At 47.5% G+C, this 15,525-nt stretch overlaps 1 protein-coding gene across 4 annotated transcripts in view; it reads left to right on the top strand.

Moving 5' to 3' along the window:
* Positions 1-8,142, top strand: part of PPP1R12B (protein phosphatase 1 regulatory subunit 12B) — a 145,353-nt gene extending 137,211 nt beyond the window's left edge. For all 4 annotated transcript variants that reach the window (XR_010916859.1, XR_010916861.1, XM_067531427.1 and 1 more), the window contains one exon: positions 1,261-8,142. Coding sequence is in view for 2 of the 4 variants with exons in the window: in XM_067531427.1 (XP_067387528.1) it covers positions 1,261-1,347 (87 nt within the window). In the remaining 2 variants the exon portion in view is untranslated. The remainder of the gene's footprint in view (positions 1-1,260) is intronic.
* The last annotated feature ends 7,383 nt before the right edge of the window (positions 8,143-15,525 follow it).

Here is a 15,525-nt window from a genome sequence, read left to right as displayed (position 1 = left end):
CTGGGTTGTTTGCACTTGAGCAAAATCAACAGGTTCTTAAAGTCCATATTGACACTGATATTAATTGACATGGGTAACTTATCAGTGTTGCCTATCTTTGTCCTCACCCCATCCAGCTTTCGACAGATTGTGGCAACCACAAGTCCAGCTATCGCAGTTTAGTCTATACCAGTGTGATCCATGAGAATGTTTTTCATAACACAACTTACTGTAGACAGGACTCATCTTTGAATGATCTTGTTGGATGTAAATTGTCCTGTCCGCTAACTGGAATTTCTGACTTGGCCATTTAAAGGTGACCTGCAGAGGAAAAAATAGGCTTGTGCTTCTTTCAGCTTTGTGTGGAGGTACCTGGAAGGCTTTGAGAACTTAGAAATAAAAACTCTTGTCTCCTCCGGTAGACTGGTGCAATGACATTCCAAGAGGGGAAGAGAATAGTCAGTCACTATTTTGATTTTAACACCTGTTAACTGAACTTACTAATGAACACTGTACAGGAAGGAAGGATTTCCTCTGTCTGTCTGTCTGCTCTTCCTCACTCCTTCAGCTGCAGTATGAAAGCTTGCAATACACAGCCTTGAGATCCTCTGGAAAAGTCAGGAATGACCAGACTTGCATCTGATTTTAGTCTAAGATTAAAAAAAGGCAGAAAAACCTTTCAGGCCTCCTCTTTCTACCATAAAGAGGCAAAATCAGGGCGCACACCTACCTTTTAAAAAATTCTTCAGGTCACCTTCAAAGACAGGCTGCCAATCTTAACTAGCCATTGGCAATCGATTCAGGAGCTAATAGTCAAGCTCTAAAATTGTTCCCCCATCCCAGCCCCATCTTTGTCCTGGCTGCTTTACACCAGTACTACATGAAATGGGTTAAAGTTAAGAAGGAAAGCTTAATCAGAACCACCCTTTGAGTCCTTTGGCTTGTCCCTGCACTAGGTGTCATTCCAAAGAGCTGCCGCCGTAGCTTCAGCTGTTCACATCTCTCAAAAGGCTTGATCTTTGAAAAATTGCAGGATTTTGGAAAATCTCAAATGTGCTGAATGCCTCCAACTAGCTGTGGATGGAAGGTGTTCGGTACTGAAAGTGTGCCGCGCTCATCCGCTGTCACTCCAGCTTTGAGAAGCATGTTATATGAGTCTCCTGAACTGCTGTAATTCAGTGCATATGTTCCTTTCCATCTGTCGTTGGCTCGCATGAGCCAAATGAGCGTGGTGGTAACGATGAGCTGTGTCACCCTTGCCCTGTCTTTGTCTTTGTGCAGGTTTTGACAGAGCTGAAGTCAGACAATCAAAGGCTGAAAGATGAAAATGGAGCACTCATCCGTGTCATCAGCAAACTCTCCAAGTAGGACATCGGAGTGAAGAAAGGAAAGAGGGGGCTTCTGTGCACAAGCGGCCAACCCTGTCACCCAACCCCCCAACCACCTCTTCCCCTCCAACAAAAGTACAGCAAGCGTTTCAGGCATGGGAACAAGGCGCCTCACACTCCCCCGCCCCTTCCCCTCACTGTACATTCCCTTACCACCCCTCGGAATGCACCTCCAGCCATTTTATTGTTTTTAATTTAAGCATGTCATGGTATCGTGGACATTTTATTCAAGGGGAAAAGAAACATGAGAACTGGGTTTGGGCTGCCAAAACTTCCTACCATAAGCCCAGCTTTGTCCACAATGGACTCCAGTCTGGAGCAGAGAAGCTTCTGCTGTAATATGCGATACAGAAATGATGACGTAGAAGTGATCCAATGTGTCCAGAGCCTTTCTAGTTGGGGGAAACATGAGCAGGAGCTGTTACACTGAGGATGTACGTCAGCTGCCCACTTGATATGTGGGAGTCCGGTTACAATGTGATGCTGTGAAAGCCACAAGGGCTCGTTTCTGTGACAGACTGTGACGACAGCTGCTTTGCATGGAGACTCTGTTCTCCTTTTGTCCCAGTAGCTGACTCTATTTAATGTAAGATTTTAAATCTGTTTGGTATCTTTATTTCTGAATCCTAGCCTCAGACTCCCCTTGGCCATGCTTCATTTCTGCAGCCCTGGTGATCGGTAATCGTGTGTCACTCTGTACTCCTTCCAGGCTTGCTATCTCAGTTACTGTCCAGGTAATAGCATCTGTTAATTGCATCTGGGCTCTCACCTCTTGGGATAAGATTCATCACTGATATTTGCCAGGGTCTCTAATGAAGAAGAAACCGAAGCAGGAGAGATCACCTGCTGCCTTCACATGCACATGTAACAAATCTGGGCATGAATATCCATGCAGGAAGATATGCATGAACAAGTAACCAACCCCCATCTTCTTCCAGTAGCAACAGGGAGCATTTTTCTGTTAATGTTATTTACAGGATAGCACCCTGCAAAGTACTCTGAGCAGATGTCTCATGTACTTGTTTTAATTTCCAACAAAAGCAAAAATTCATGAAAATACAGGTGTATTTTGAGCTGGCTTTAAAGGGAGTGAGGGGGGCAGAGGCTGTACTCTGGTATGAAAATGATAGCCTTGGTGGAAAATCCTGACACAGCTGAAACTGCAAGACAGAAGCATTAAGCAATGATCAGTTGCCAGCTGCATGTCATTAGAGGGTGCAACTGTTTTCATTTAATAGAAGCAAGAATGAGCCAGTGCTGGGTGCGTACTGGTAACTAGATCTGTGGGGTAAACTGTTTTGATTGCTGGAAGCTAGCAACAGGATTTGACCTTGTTGGAAAAAACGCTCAAAGGGCTCTTTCATGTCATACGTACTTAAAACAGTTTGAAAATGTTCACTTCCATGGGCATTAAGAAGGTGATTCCTTCAGATGTTACACACGTCTGTTTTTAGCATCCAGTGGAAGCCGGGCATTAACTTGTTAACACATCTGCGGAGCTTACTGTTGGAGGACTACCTGTGGTGGGTGCTGGAAGACACCCTCCTTGTTCAGAGATCCCAGTGCTGGTGCAGATGTTGTGACAGGGACAAATGACTAACTTGAACATGCACATTATTCTCATCGTTGCTCAACAGGGTAAAGCCTAACACCGTCTTGAGTGTCTTGTTTATTGCTTCAGTAGATGCTGGCTTAAGGCAAAGTTTCTTATCTCCCTTGTATATTTTGTATCCAAAACTTTGTTTCGCACCTACTCTCTGGCTCCTATGGTACATCCACCATCCTCTCAGCTGAACAGGATGACAAGACCCATTTTGGAGCCTCAGTGCCACCACTCAATTGGCCAGTGGCATCACTTGGGTGTGATGTGAGATTCCATTTTTCCTCCTAATGCACTGAGTTGTTGCCTCCCTCTGCAACACTTCTGGTCTGGAGAGGAAGAGTTCAAAATGAATAATGGCACCCGGGCCTTCTGCATAGCATCGCCTCTGAGCCAGGGATCTAGCCTTCCATTTTATTCCTTCTAGAACCTCATAGCTTCAGGAATCAAAATAGGGCAAATGCTTATCTGGTTTAATTCCTCATCCAAGTGCTGCTCTCCTCTTGTAAGTATTTGTTCTCTGGGGTGTGTCATCTTCTCCCTCCCCCCCCAGGCTGAGCTTCATTTCCTGGCCCACTTCTTGCTTCAGATTTGGACTGTTAAGTCTAGATGCGACAGGAGCTTGTCACTTCCTATGATACATGGAGGTAAAGGGTCTACACAAGTCAGTAGGCCACTGCTTTCTCTGCCACTGCAGTGCCTTTCAGCTGACTGGTATGCTAGCATGAGTGTCTCATCAACATGTTTTCCGTTGGACAAGAACCACTATTTCAGCTCAGATTCTCATCTTCTGATGTGATAGGTCCCTGGAAGTATGGAAAAACCCGGTGTCTGGTTTTTCAACCCATTCTGCAGTAGGATTTTGCCACTACCTACCTGGAACATTAACAAAGTCTAACTTCAGGGAATCTTTCTTCTTTACTGAACTTGATCCTAATGAAGAATCTTCAATAAGTTATATGGGATGCAAGAGGCCAAGAGGCATGAATCTCACATAACACAATGTGAAGCCAAGACCCTTTAAATTAGGTGTCTGCTTAACACTAGATTTACCATCCTAATCTCTCTCTAGGTTGGAACTCCTACCAACAATTTAATGTCATTGACTAGCGAGAGCTATGAGCATTTCATTGTAACTCAGTGCTGTTGTACAACTCCTCTTTCAGAATGTTTCTTGGGTTCAATTGACCTTTGCTGACTTAACCATCCCTCTGAGGAGATAAGATACAAGATGATCAAGGCGGAGTGCTTAAAAAGCAGTTTTTAAAAAAAATGTTCCATATTTTAATCCATAGCATTTGCCATAAGTCTCCCTAGAACACACTAGCGCTTTTTCCAAGCAATTGCTTGGGGGTGAACCCATTTTTATCCAAGAAATTTAGCATAACTTGCAGCTGCAATAGCTGAGGGACAGTTTTAATTTGCTTCTTAATTTATAGAACAGGCTCTCCTGATAAATTAGAGTATTTTCCCATAATGAGCAGAATTCACACCTGGCTTTATCTGGCAGTGAAATCTAGAGAGAAAAATAAGTTTTTCTTCTAGATATAAATTGCTCAATTTTTTTGGCATGCAAGGGTTGGATTTTAGCCGGGCTCTTTACAAGGATGACATAGCATTGCCGTGACTCCTAGAACTTTCTCTGTCAAAGATAAATGTTATGAGGAGAAAAATGTGAAAGTCAGATCTGTGTGTATTCTAAACACACTTGGGAAATGAGGTGAGTGCAGGGGTTGTGTAAGAATTCTGTTTAAATTGAGAAAGGATCCTCTGGCTCTTACAGCTACATTCCCACCCACAAAAGACTTATATCGAAGCCCAACTTCAGAAACACTCTTGTACCTTTTTAAGTGCTTGCATATCTCGTATAAATCCTTATGCAGTAAGCTCTGTGCAACTCCATCTTTGACTAGCTGGACAGTGTAGGTAACAAAGAGCTACAAACATAACCCAGAATGAGGAAGAAATGCTCTTCAGCATGGACTCAGGTTTTAGTTTCATTGCTCACAAATTGTGAAGCTAGGGTTTATTGAAGTAGGAGCGGATCTGTTTGTCAAAGGTGAGTTTCGGGTGAAACTAAAGGCTTGTTAAGAGGTGTACCTGGGGTGTTGGAGTTTGCAAAAATGCGCTCTCCAGTTACATAGGGAATGTAGCTAGTTGTGAAAGCTGCCATTGTGGGATGGATCTTGAATGACAGGCTGGCTGCACTGGCTGGAGATTAACGTGGGCATTCATATTTTTGAGTAAATGTGAATGAGCTGAGGGTTATTGCAAGGGAGCGACCTCTGAGCTATTAAAGGACAATGCATTTTTTAAAAAGAGAACGGCAGCAAAGCTGAGTCATTTGTATAGGATAGATGTCTTTTCAGTGTGGCTTCAGTTCTCTTACACCATATGACTGGGGATTTTATCTAATGGATATTGATGTGGGACAGTAGTGACAGTAGCTCGTTGTACCAATATTGATCTGCTGTTAGGTGAAGTAGTGAATTGATTAGTCTAGAGAACAGGCCAAATGTGCTTTTGCCAATCAGAGAGCAACTTATCTGCAGTGGTGCAGGTTTTTATAAGTATATACTGCACTCTTACAAATAAGCTGGTTTCAGACTGGTTAAGGGTTTTGGGTGTTTTTAATTTTGAACAGTGAATGTCAGCCATTGAGAAATGGAATTGGCTGGCACAGTCTCCATGTAATTTAACAGCACTTCCTTTTCATCATCAAGTGCTGCAGATGGTACCCAGTTTGTCTGGGCTTTCACCAGCCGTTACAGGTCTTTCTCCCTTACAACTGTCAGTCATGGTAAGACTATGGAGTCTGACCAATAATCAATCAGTTGACAAAGTGCATGCAACACAGTTATTGTACTTGTCTTTTTTTTAAATTGTGATGTGTCCATTGGTGAAAGATTAGTTCAGTCCTAACCCTATTTGGAAGGACCTGATTTAAAAGCTTCAGGGTTGTGTGCATTGTGTCAATGTGTCTCCGAATGAAATCTGCTAATCTGGGCTAGTGAACGAATGTGCCTGAGTCTAGTTGGTGGGAAGCAAGTTAGGTTGTTTTCAAAGCCATTCTGTACAAAGCTGTCAATCCGTAACACGCCTCAGCCCTCTGCAGGGGAAAGGACATTCCAGCCCAGATCCTACCTTCATGCTTGAGGCTGAGGGAGTTGGTATGTTTGCATGGGCTAGGTTGAAGAGATCTTTCCATTGCTAATAGAGGACATTCTCCTGGCTGACTGTAATACCTAGAGTGAGAGTCTCCAGGGACCGATTAACCCAGCCTTCATCTCTGAGGGCCTTTCTTGGATTTGTCTCATTCATCTATCAGTTAGGTAGAACCTCTAACTTCCAAGGGTAATGGAGTCTCAGACCACACTTGGAAACTCTGGTCATGTTGTACATCTGCTTGAAAGTATCTACTTCTCTCTTCTTTCCTGTCCTCTTCCACCAAATTCCTAAGAACGTAGCTCCTATTACTTTTTCTAGGCTATTTCACCGCCTATATGTTCACAGCGCTTAAATGTTATCTCCTTTTCTCTGGATCTGAGTGAGTGGACAGCCTGGAAAATTCCAAAGGCCCTCACTGGCATAAACAAAATTCAGGTTTGCACTGAGTCAGCAAGGATGTGTCCTCACCAAGATCAGGTGATGAAAATCAATCTAGGTCTGGGATCTTTCTGGTGCTGAACACCATTCAGAGGTGGTCCACAAAATATGGCCATATGGAAAAGGCATTGAGGCCTTCCCTAATTCAGAGCTGCAAACATTGGCATATAGGGTTGCTTTAGTTCCATGTCCTTGGCAATAACATACTGAAGAAATGCTCCCCTTCGCTAGCTAATGATCAGATTTTTTGATGCAACAGGGATTTCTCTTGCATAGACTTGTCCAGAGCCCATTTCAGAGGGAGGAAGAGTTTTCTTACCCACAGTCTGAGATTCACCTGCAATTGTTCCAGGGTAAAGGGGTCTGGTAGTGACAGATCACTCCTTGTGAATGCAGGCTATGCAAGGCCTCTATCTGCCTGGTGTTGCTGTTAACAGGCTGATCAGCCATCCTAGACTGCAGGAACACCTTACTGTAGGTGAGGAGAATGAAGACTGTCTGGGCTTTGCAGCTGTCCTTGGTGAGAGGAATCTCTGAAGCTGGAGTTCTTGTGTGACGCTTCCACCTAGACTCTGGCTGTATTTGTGACCCTTTGTTTTGCAGTAAGTTCCCTTTTTCTATACTTCCACTTGGGTTTTTCCCTTCCCCATTGGACTGTTATCCTCCTACCAGACGCAGCTCCTGAGGCTGTTTGGAACCAATATTTCTCCTTGAATCTCTCTACTTTAGCTACCTTCTTAAAAGGTGGATTGATGTGGGATCTGAAGTGGGTTCTGGCTTAGAAAGTAAAATGGCCTTTTTTAAAAAGAAAGGAATTGAAATAGGTTTTGGTGTTTCTGGTTTGGAAAAATCCACTGTGCCATTTTCCTGAATGACTGTTTTGCTCACTGCAGCATCTATAGTTAGATCCATCTTTGAGATGTTGTGGAGTCACCAACCCCTAGGAGTATCCCATGAGCAGTTCACAGAAGGTTGCGCCTGAAATTCAAAACACCAGCTCTAGAGTTGATTCTTCTTCCTCCTCCTCCCTGAGGTCCTTTCCCCTAAAGGCATATCCCCTAATTCTTCCTGGGATGAGAATTGGTTACTTCATTGATGTGGTTCTTTACATATTTCCCTGGGCAAGGCTCCAGCTGCAGCAGGGCAAAGCACCTGCCACAATCCCTGTTGAGCTTTGTTTTCCTTAGCATGTCCTGTCGAGGAAGCCTGGCACTTGCCAGGAAGTGTCCTCACCCCCTCGAACGCTAACCCTTGGAAGAGATTAATTGACTGTGGAGGTGTTGTCACCTGTCCAAGCAGTAAATGTGCTGTACTTCTCCTTTTTTAAGGAGAGTTTTTACAGCTCGTTGTAAATACACTACTTGGAGAAAGCAAGAAATGGTGGGAAAGAATGTATTTTTATGCAACTTTGAGTGGCCTTTAAAACCCTGAGATGAATGATTTGTTTTACTGGTTGTTGTTATATAGTATTATGTGTTTGAAAGTTTGGGAATAATATTCACATCTATATGATGCTTGTAAACACAACAGTATTTATAAATGGATAAAATAAAACAGTGTTTTAACTTTTGCCTCTGTCTGTCTAGCAAGGAAGCAGAGTGGTGACTTAAGATGCAAAACAGACCTGATGATTTCCCCCAGTCAACCAGATAGAGGGTAGGTCAGACTTGGGGTGGTTCTTTCTCTTCTGCTGAGCTTGTTACTTCAAAGATGAAGTTAAAAGCACAGAAAACATTGCCCCCTTTATCACTCCCTTGTGTCTCAGTCTTACCAGAAATTAGACATGGAAAAGTTGGAAACCCCTCCCTTAATTCTGGGGTAAAGTGGGACTGGGGTCAGGCCTGAATCAAAGCACAGCTGTCGTTCAGTGGAGCGAGGACAAACAGGTACAAGGGAATGAAATTGCAGTAATCAGTAACTGACTCTGGAATCAGGTGGAGCAATGAAGCTTAAGGTGGACATTTCCCAGAGGTGTCCCATCTTTGCATCAGCTCCTGGCAGTTTGGAACCTGCAGGAGGCTGTCAATTAGCATGAGGAGATGGGCTGCCAGCCAGGCTTTCTGGGCCTGTCCCTTTTAAATACACCTCCACATTTCCTGCCTCCCTCCCCAGCCTAGGCAACTAGATCTAGATTAGACCATGACAACATAGCATAACAACAAACACTTTCAAACCTAAAGTTAGGTTCCTAAAAATCCAAACGTAGGGACTTTAATAAAAAGCAATGTGGTTTCCAAAAGTGCTGAGTGCCCTCACCGCTCATTGTCCGCAGTGGGATTTGGGGTGCCCAGCACCTCAGCAAATCAGGCTGCTATTTTTGTGCCCTAAATATGGATTTAGGCACCCAGGTTTGCAAGAAGGGGCCAATAGCATTCAACTTGTATTTGTTTTGATTCCCAAGTTAGTTCCTGGTTTCCATTCCCCCTTCTCCCTCCCAGCTTGTTATTTTCTCCTTCCCTGGACTGTCTGCTTTCCCTCACTTGCTTTCCTGCATCCCATCTTATTTTGCTTCTACTGTATCTCCTTCTCTTGTATCTCTCCTTTTTTCTTCCCTTTCAGTTCGTTTCTCCCTGTTCCTCTTTCCGCTGGAAATGTTCCTGCTGCTTCAGAATTCATCACAAGGCTGCATGTATTTGTGTTAAAGAGCCAGCAGCTTGGTTGCATGCTACCTTTGCTGAGGGGTTTTCATACTATGAGGTTACCTGCCTCTTCTGATACTGAACTATTGGAGTGAACCCTGCAGTACAGCCACCCCCACACGTTCAAAAGTCATGAGCCAGGCATAAACATTTTGAGATTTAAAAAGCAAAAAAAATTGTGCAATCTCTATTTACCTTCTGTTTTCTGACCCTTTAGGGCAGAGGTCCTCAAACTGTGGGGGGGGATGCCTCCCTAAGGGGGCATGGAGGAACATTTGAGGAGGTACACTGAGGCCTAGGCTAGTCCACATGGTGGGTGGGAAGGAAGCACCACCCAGCCCCGCTCTGCCCCCATCTCTGCTCTAGGCCTGCCCCCAGCTGCAGCCTCAGCTTCTGGCCCCAATCCTGGTTGGGGCCCTGGCCCCAGGGCTGCAGCTCTGGTTCAGGCCTCACAGCCTGGCTTCTGGCCCAGTTTCTGGTTCCAGGCCCAGGATCCCTGGGCCCAGGATCTGCAGGTGCAGCTCTGACCCCCTCCTCGGCCCCTGCTCCCGACCTCCCTCCTGTCCCCAGCTCCCAACTGCAGCTCTAGGGGGCACGTGACTGCAAATGTTTGGGGACCACTGCTTTAGAGGGTCACCTTTTCAAGCCTTTCTATCCATGAAGACTAGAAACAAAAGCAGAGCTGCTTGTGTAATCACAGGACTCCAGGAGCTTGGGCTTGAGGAAAAACAAATATCATGAGATTCCTAATAAAACTGCAAGAGTTGGCCACGCTTTCCACATGGAATGGTACTGCTGGGCCTGGGATCTTGCCCAGGCCTGGAGAACAATGTGTACATGTCCACACTGCAATGAGAGGGGTGACTGCAGCCCGTGTAGACAAACCTGAGCTAGTTTTGATCTAGCTAGCTCAAATAACAGTAAAGCTGCAGCAGCATAGACTTTGTACAACTTTGCCTAGGATCCAAGGTACATCATACTTGGGCAGTTAGCCCATACTGATGTCCATGCTGGGGTGGTTTCATTGCTGTTAGTACCTGAGAGGGCTAGACTAAAGCTAGCTTGGGTATGTCCATGCGATAGTCACCCCTCAAATGGCAGTGTAGATATTACCTGTGTGAAATATACACCCTGAAATCGGAAAAGCTTAAAATGGAAAGTGATGGTGGGTTGGTAAAATATGATGGAGAAACCTGCAAATTTTCATAGGCACAAAGAAAATCATTAAGTGACTGAGGCCATTTTGTACTCAGATTGTCCCAGTTACAGGCAAAATCTATCAACATCCAAATGTGATGTTTTATCCGCCTATCACTTTCCGTATGTGAAAAATGCTCTTTGTGAGACAAGGCGGGTGAGGTAATCTCTCTTATTGGACCAATTTCCACTGGTGAGAGAGACAAGCTTTTGAGCTGCACAGAGCTTCTCTTCATGGCCAGAAAAGGTACTCAGAGTGTCACATCTAAATACAAAGTGGAACAGACAGTCTGATTGCATTTACGCTCCGACCTAGGTACTGAGCAGTCAGGTCCCATTGACTTTACCACCACTCCGTGAAGCCATTAGCAGCTGCAGGTGCCTGGCATTTCTGAAGATCAGACTGCTGCTACTTAGCTGCCTAAATTTGGATGTCTGATCATAGGTATCTAAGTGCAAAAATATTGGCCTCTGCTCAAAAGCAAGGGGTGAAGTAGAACTGAAGCCCTTTATTCCTTCGTAAGGTGAAAGGGGTAATTGCAGCACAACGACTGCTGTCTAGACCATTATCCTTCCCTCCCGTTAATCAAGATGAGAAAAACTCCACGAATGCAGCGGCTAAACGCTGAGCTTTGGCAGAGCGTGCGGGATCGAAGTGATGTGGGGGCTCGGGCTGCTCTTTCAGGCTCTCTCATCATGGCTCGTTTGGAAGGATAGTGAAGATATCCTGTGCCAGCCCTGGGGAAGTGACACACCTGATGAATCACGATTTGGATCAAACTATGTCTGGTGTTTTTCCCTGACAGCTGAGCCATGTCCTGGGTGAGAAAAGGGGGGAGAAAGTGCCTGCAGGGACAGATTGCTGCTGCAGACCTTTGCGTTTCCTTGATGGGCTTAAAACAATCATCGATCTGTGAAATGCATTGCTGTCCAGATCGTAGTGCATCTGCAGCGTCCAATCCGTGCAGTGACCTTCTGGAGTAACTCCCAGTGTGGCTTTTGTCTTTCTATTATGGGTTTTGCTGGGTTTTTAAATTCTTCGTAGTATGGTAACACCTGTCAATTCTAACTGTGGTCAGGCCCTTCTTGGGGTGGGTGCTGTGCATGTGAGAGAGTTGCTGCCCCCAAAGAATTTACAATCTAAAGAAAGGACAGACCAAGGTGCCGGGGGGTGGGGAGGGAATTATCCTTGTTCTTAGGATAATGTGGCTGAGGTCGTGACCACCAGGTGCCCAACAATGGTGCCCAAGCACCATGTACAGAACTAGACAAGTCAGCTCCCAGGGGTGGACCCACAATGACCTATTTTTTCCATGGCTGGTGTGAAACGTGCCCCCGGCTGTTTGCTAACCACAGTCAGTGTCTGCAAGGCGGCTCCTGCAGCTACAAAACTGTGGTTCAAAGTGTAGCAACCCATGGCGCAAAGTGAACTTTCACAAAGGGCTGCCTGCACGGGTTCTGTCACTGCGCCTCGCCAGTCTCCCATGTGGGCCAGGGCTTTATGCTGACCTCACTGAGAAGTGATCGGCTTCGGTGCAGAAACGTCAAGCCATGGGATAGTGTCTAAATAGAGACGCTCCTGGGATCCAGGCTGCCTTTACAAGCGGTGGCAGTGGCCTGGTTATTCTCTTGCCGTCGCCAGGTCTTGGGACTCCATTGTGCTATGTACCCACCCACCCCAGCCCATCCTTGCCCCTAACCTGAGTGCAGTTTAACAGCACAGTGGTGGGTTTTGGCAGAAGTGTGCTTGCAGTAGCCCAATGAGCAATTGATTGTCTAGGGTTGTGGATGGGTAACCCATCACCAGGGGATCTGAGCAGGCTTTGGGGGCCTGGGGATGCTCTACCAAGGAAGCGAGCAGAAAACTCAGGGCCACAAGGTTTTCTTTCACAAAACAAACGCAAGGTACCAAGGCCAAGAAATACACAAAGCAATCCCCACCCCTTCTGGGCAGTGACTGGGAGTGGTTCTATAATGGGCGGCATACTGAGGCTGAGTAATTCTGAGCCCTGATCACGCCAGGTACATTCAGGCGCAATCACTGCCTGCTTCTATTCCTTGAATCCAGTTTTTACAAGCAGCTGGAAATTGGCAACAGAGACTGTAACAGCCTTTAAATGGGCCAATGACTCTCCTGAAACCATCCCGCTGGGGGCAGAAAAATCAGCTGCATCACAAAACCTGATCTCCCTCATTCTTCTTGCAGGGTAACTTTGGGTGCGGAGCCTTGCAAGGCAGTGGCAGTGGCAGGGGCCTGAACTTCTCATTTCTGGCTTTTGGGGCTGGTGCTCGGTGTAGGATACTTTGCCCTCTCCCAGGCTGGGGCAGTTGGGTTCTCTCCTTTACGCTAGGACTGTTTGTTTCAATATCGTTAACATCTCCCCTGGCTCTTTATTGCTTCTTGGCTCTAGGCTGCATGTTCTGCAATAGTAACTGTGCTCTGAGCGTGTCTGTTTTAGGCCCCGGGGGCTGAGCGCGCTGATCCCTCCTGTCTCCCGTGAGCAGTATCTTACGGCAGTGCACTGGCCTCTCTCCTACCTGTATCCAAGTCCCTGCTCGCAGAGGAGAATCTTTAGGCAGCCCAGTTGGAAGCTGGGATTATAAAGGCTGCGGTGACGGCTCTTTTTTCCCCCCATCAAGAGTCTCCTGTGCACCTGCTGCCTTCTTGTAGCATCTGTTTGGGTAACTTGAAACAGTCTGGTGAGAGTTGAGGCAGTTGCCTCTCATTGCTACATGTGGGCAGCAGGGGGAGCCCACCCCTACAGCTCCAAAGCTCTGTACACCTGGTAGCCTTGGTTCAACTTGACTTCTGGCTATCCGGGCTTCAGTGAACCGGGTGAGTGCGGACTCCAGCCCCTACGGCCCAGATGCCGATGCTCGGGTCGGAGCAGCTCAGGCAGCCGAGCCTGGCTCAGCCTGTCTCTCTCCTTCTCGCTGACTGGAGGGGAGGATGGGTTTTGCTGTAAGCCAGAGATAATGAATAGGCTGACCAAGAGCCCAACCTGCACTGCCAGATGCTTTGAAAGCTCTGTAGAGTCTCATTATCCTCCTCCTTGTTGTTGTGGCGGGGTGAAAAATGTTTCCCTGGGGTCTGGGCCTGGACAAAAAAAAATAATTGCCTAGCCCTGCGCTAAGCGTTGCAGGGTAGGGATCGTGTCTCCCTGGGTGCCTGCGGAGGGGGGGAAACACCCTGATCCTGATCATCCGTGGGGCCTCTCCTTGGTACTGCACTCATAGCCCATCACCTTCAGCTCCTGCTTAGCCACTCTGAGCTAGGCAGAGACCCTGCACCCTACGCAGGCCAAACGCTTTGGGAGCTATCATTGGCTGTAGCTCTAAATGGCTCAACACATGTCCTGCGGCTGAGCCTGGGGCTGTGTTGCTCATTGGGTGGGTGGCCAGACAAACCTGGAAGGGCCTGATTTTTTCAGCCCCGTTACAGATGCTCAGACAGCTGAGATCTCAGGATCCTTATTCTGTCACTTCTCTCATATGTGGCGCCAGCTATGGCCCCAGAGCTCCACCCACCCAGCCAGGAGCAGAGCCTGACTTTTCGGGCGCTCTGAATGCAGCCATGCCAAGTCCCCCAAATACCAGCTGCTTCGCAGCTTACGCCGGGCTTTTTCATACATTCCAAGGCTAGAAGAGAAGAGTGGGGGCCTCCAGTTTGACCGCCTGCATAGCCCAGGCCCCAGGACTTCCTGGCGTTAATTCCTGTTTGAACTAGGGCAGATCTTTCAGAAAAACATCCAGGTCCCTGTACCCCTTGGTAAATTGTTCTGGTGGTTAATTCCCCTCACGCTTCCAACTTTGCGTCTTATTGTCGGTCTGAACTTGTCTAGCTTTTTCTACTGTTCCTTTCAAGCCTAAGCAAACCAAATCCAGATCAATCCATGTAAACAGGCGGGAGCTACCTGTGCATTTGTTACAACCTCCGTGCCCACCGGATTCGGCCCCATCCGGCATCTCGGCCAGGAAACGAAACCTGTCAATCTTCAAAAGTGCTGGGCGGGCGCAGGGTCTGACGCGGGCCGCACCTGCTCTGAAACTTTCTTGCCATTTTTACCGGCTGTAAATGTCATTGCCACCTCGGAAAGCTGGGGCTGCGCCTCAGTGGCTCCTCAGCCTGGCTTTGAGCTGCTGTCTCTGCCAGCATCCATCTCGTTCAGCGCTTTGATTCTCATCTCCTCACCGCTTGATCGCTCCAGTGCTAGGACGATGACGCTGGCGCAACAGGGCGCGGGAGAAGCACGTTGCAAGGAACCCTAACGAGCACGAGCCAGGGTGAGATTTGCAGTCCCACTGGCTTATGCTGCAGCTGGACCCTGCACCTTCCCTGGTGATCTCAGGGTGGGGCAGAGCAGTATTGGGCCCCTGGCTATAGGGCTGAGTCTGTTCATCCTTGCTCCAGGTAGGAGCAGCCCTGTGGGAGTCCGATCACCCTCGGTGGCACCTGGGGCCTAGATGCATGAACAGAACAGGGACGCCCAGCGGCTGCTTTCAGCTCGTTTCTTTAATAAGGAGACGCACATTGTTACAAAATAACAGTTTGACAATCGAGACAGAGACAACAGAGTCCACACAAGGGGAGGGGGTGTTAAAAGCAGATTCCTGCCGGAGTTCAGTGCTGCAGAGATCGGCGCACTGGGGGGAAGATGCAGGGAAGGGGTTGAGATCTGGGGCATCTCACGGTGGGGGGGTTGGATTATTTGTGAGACATTGGGGGGGGGGGGGGTTTTGTATACATACCCCTCAGGGAGGAGCAGGGAAAGAGGCGGCAGCAGGATGAGAAAGGCAGGACCCCCACCCTGGTGCTTGACTGTCAGGTTTTGAAGGCTGAGATCCCTTTCCTTCCCAAAAGCAGCAGAACAGAGCCATGGTGGCGGTTATCCAGGGGCCTGTGCGTGCAGGGCACTGAGCTGGGGACACACCCTGGTTGCAAGCAGGAACTTGCCAGCTGTTGCAGCCCTACATTCAGGGTGTGAAGGCCTGAGACGGCCGCTCCCTCCAGGCCTCTGGCCATGCAGGAGGCCCCTCAGTGTGAGCTGGGTTCCTCGGGCTGTGCTGCTTACCTAGAGCACCAGCCTCCTGCTGTCTCCCCTGCTGCTTCTTCCCA

This window comes from Emydura macquarii, unplaced genomic scaffold (assembly GCF_026122565.2).
Source record: "Emydura macquarii macquarii isolate MOO-44397 ecotype Brisbane River unplaced genomic scaffold, CSIRO-AGI_Emac_v2 contig_3220, whole genome shotgun sequence".
Classification (NCBI taxonomy): Eukaryota; Metazoa; Chordata; order Testudines; family Chelidae; genus Emydura; species Emydura macquarii.
The sequence above is the reverse complement of the archived record's forward strand: the minus strand, read 5'-3'. Positions and strand labels throughout refer to the sequence as shown.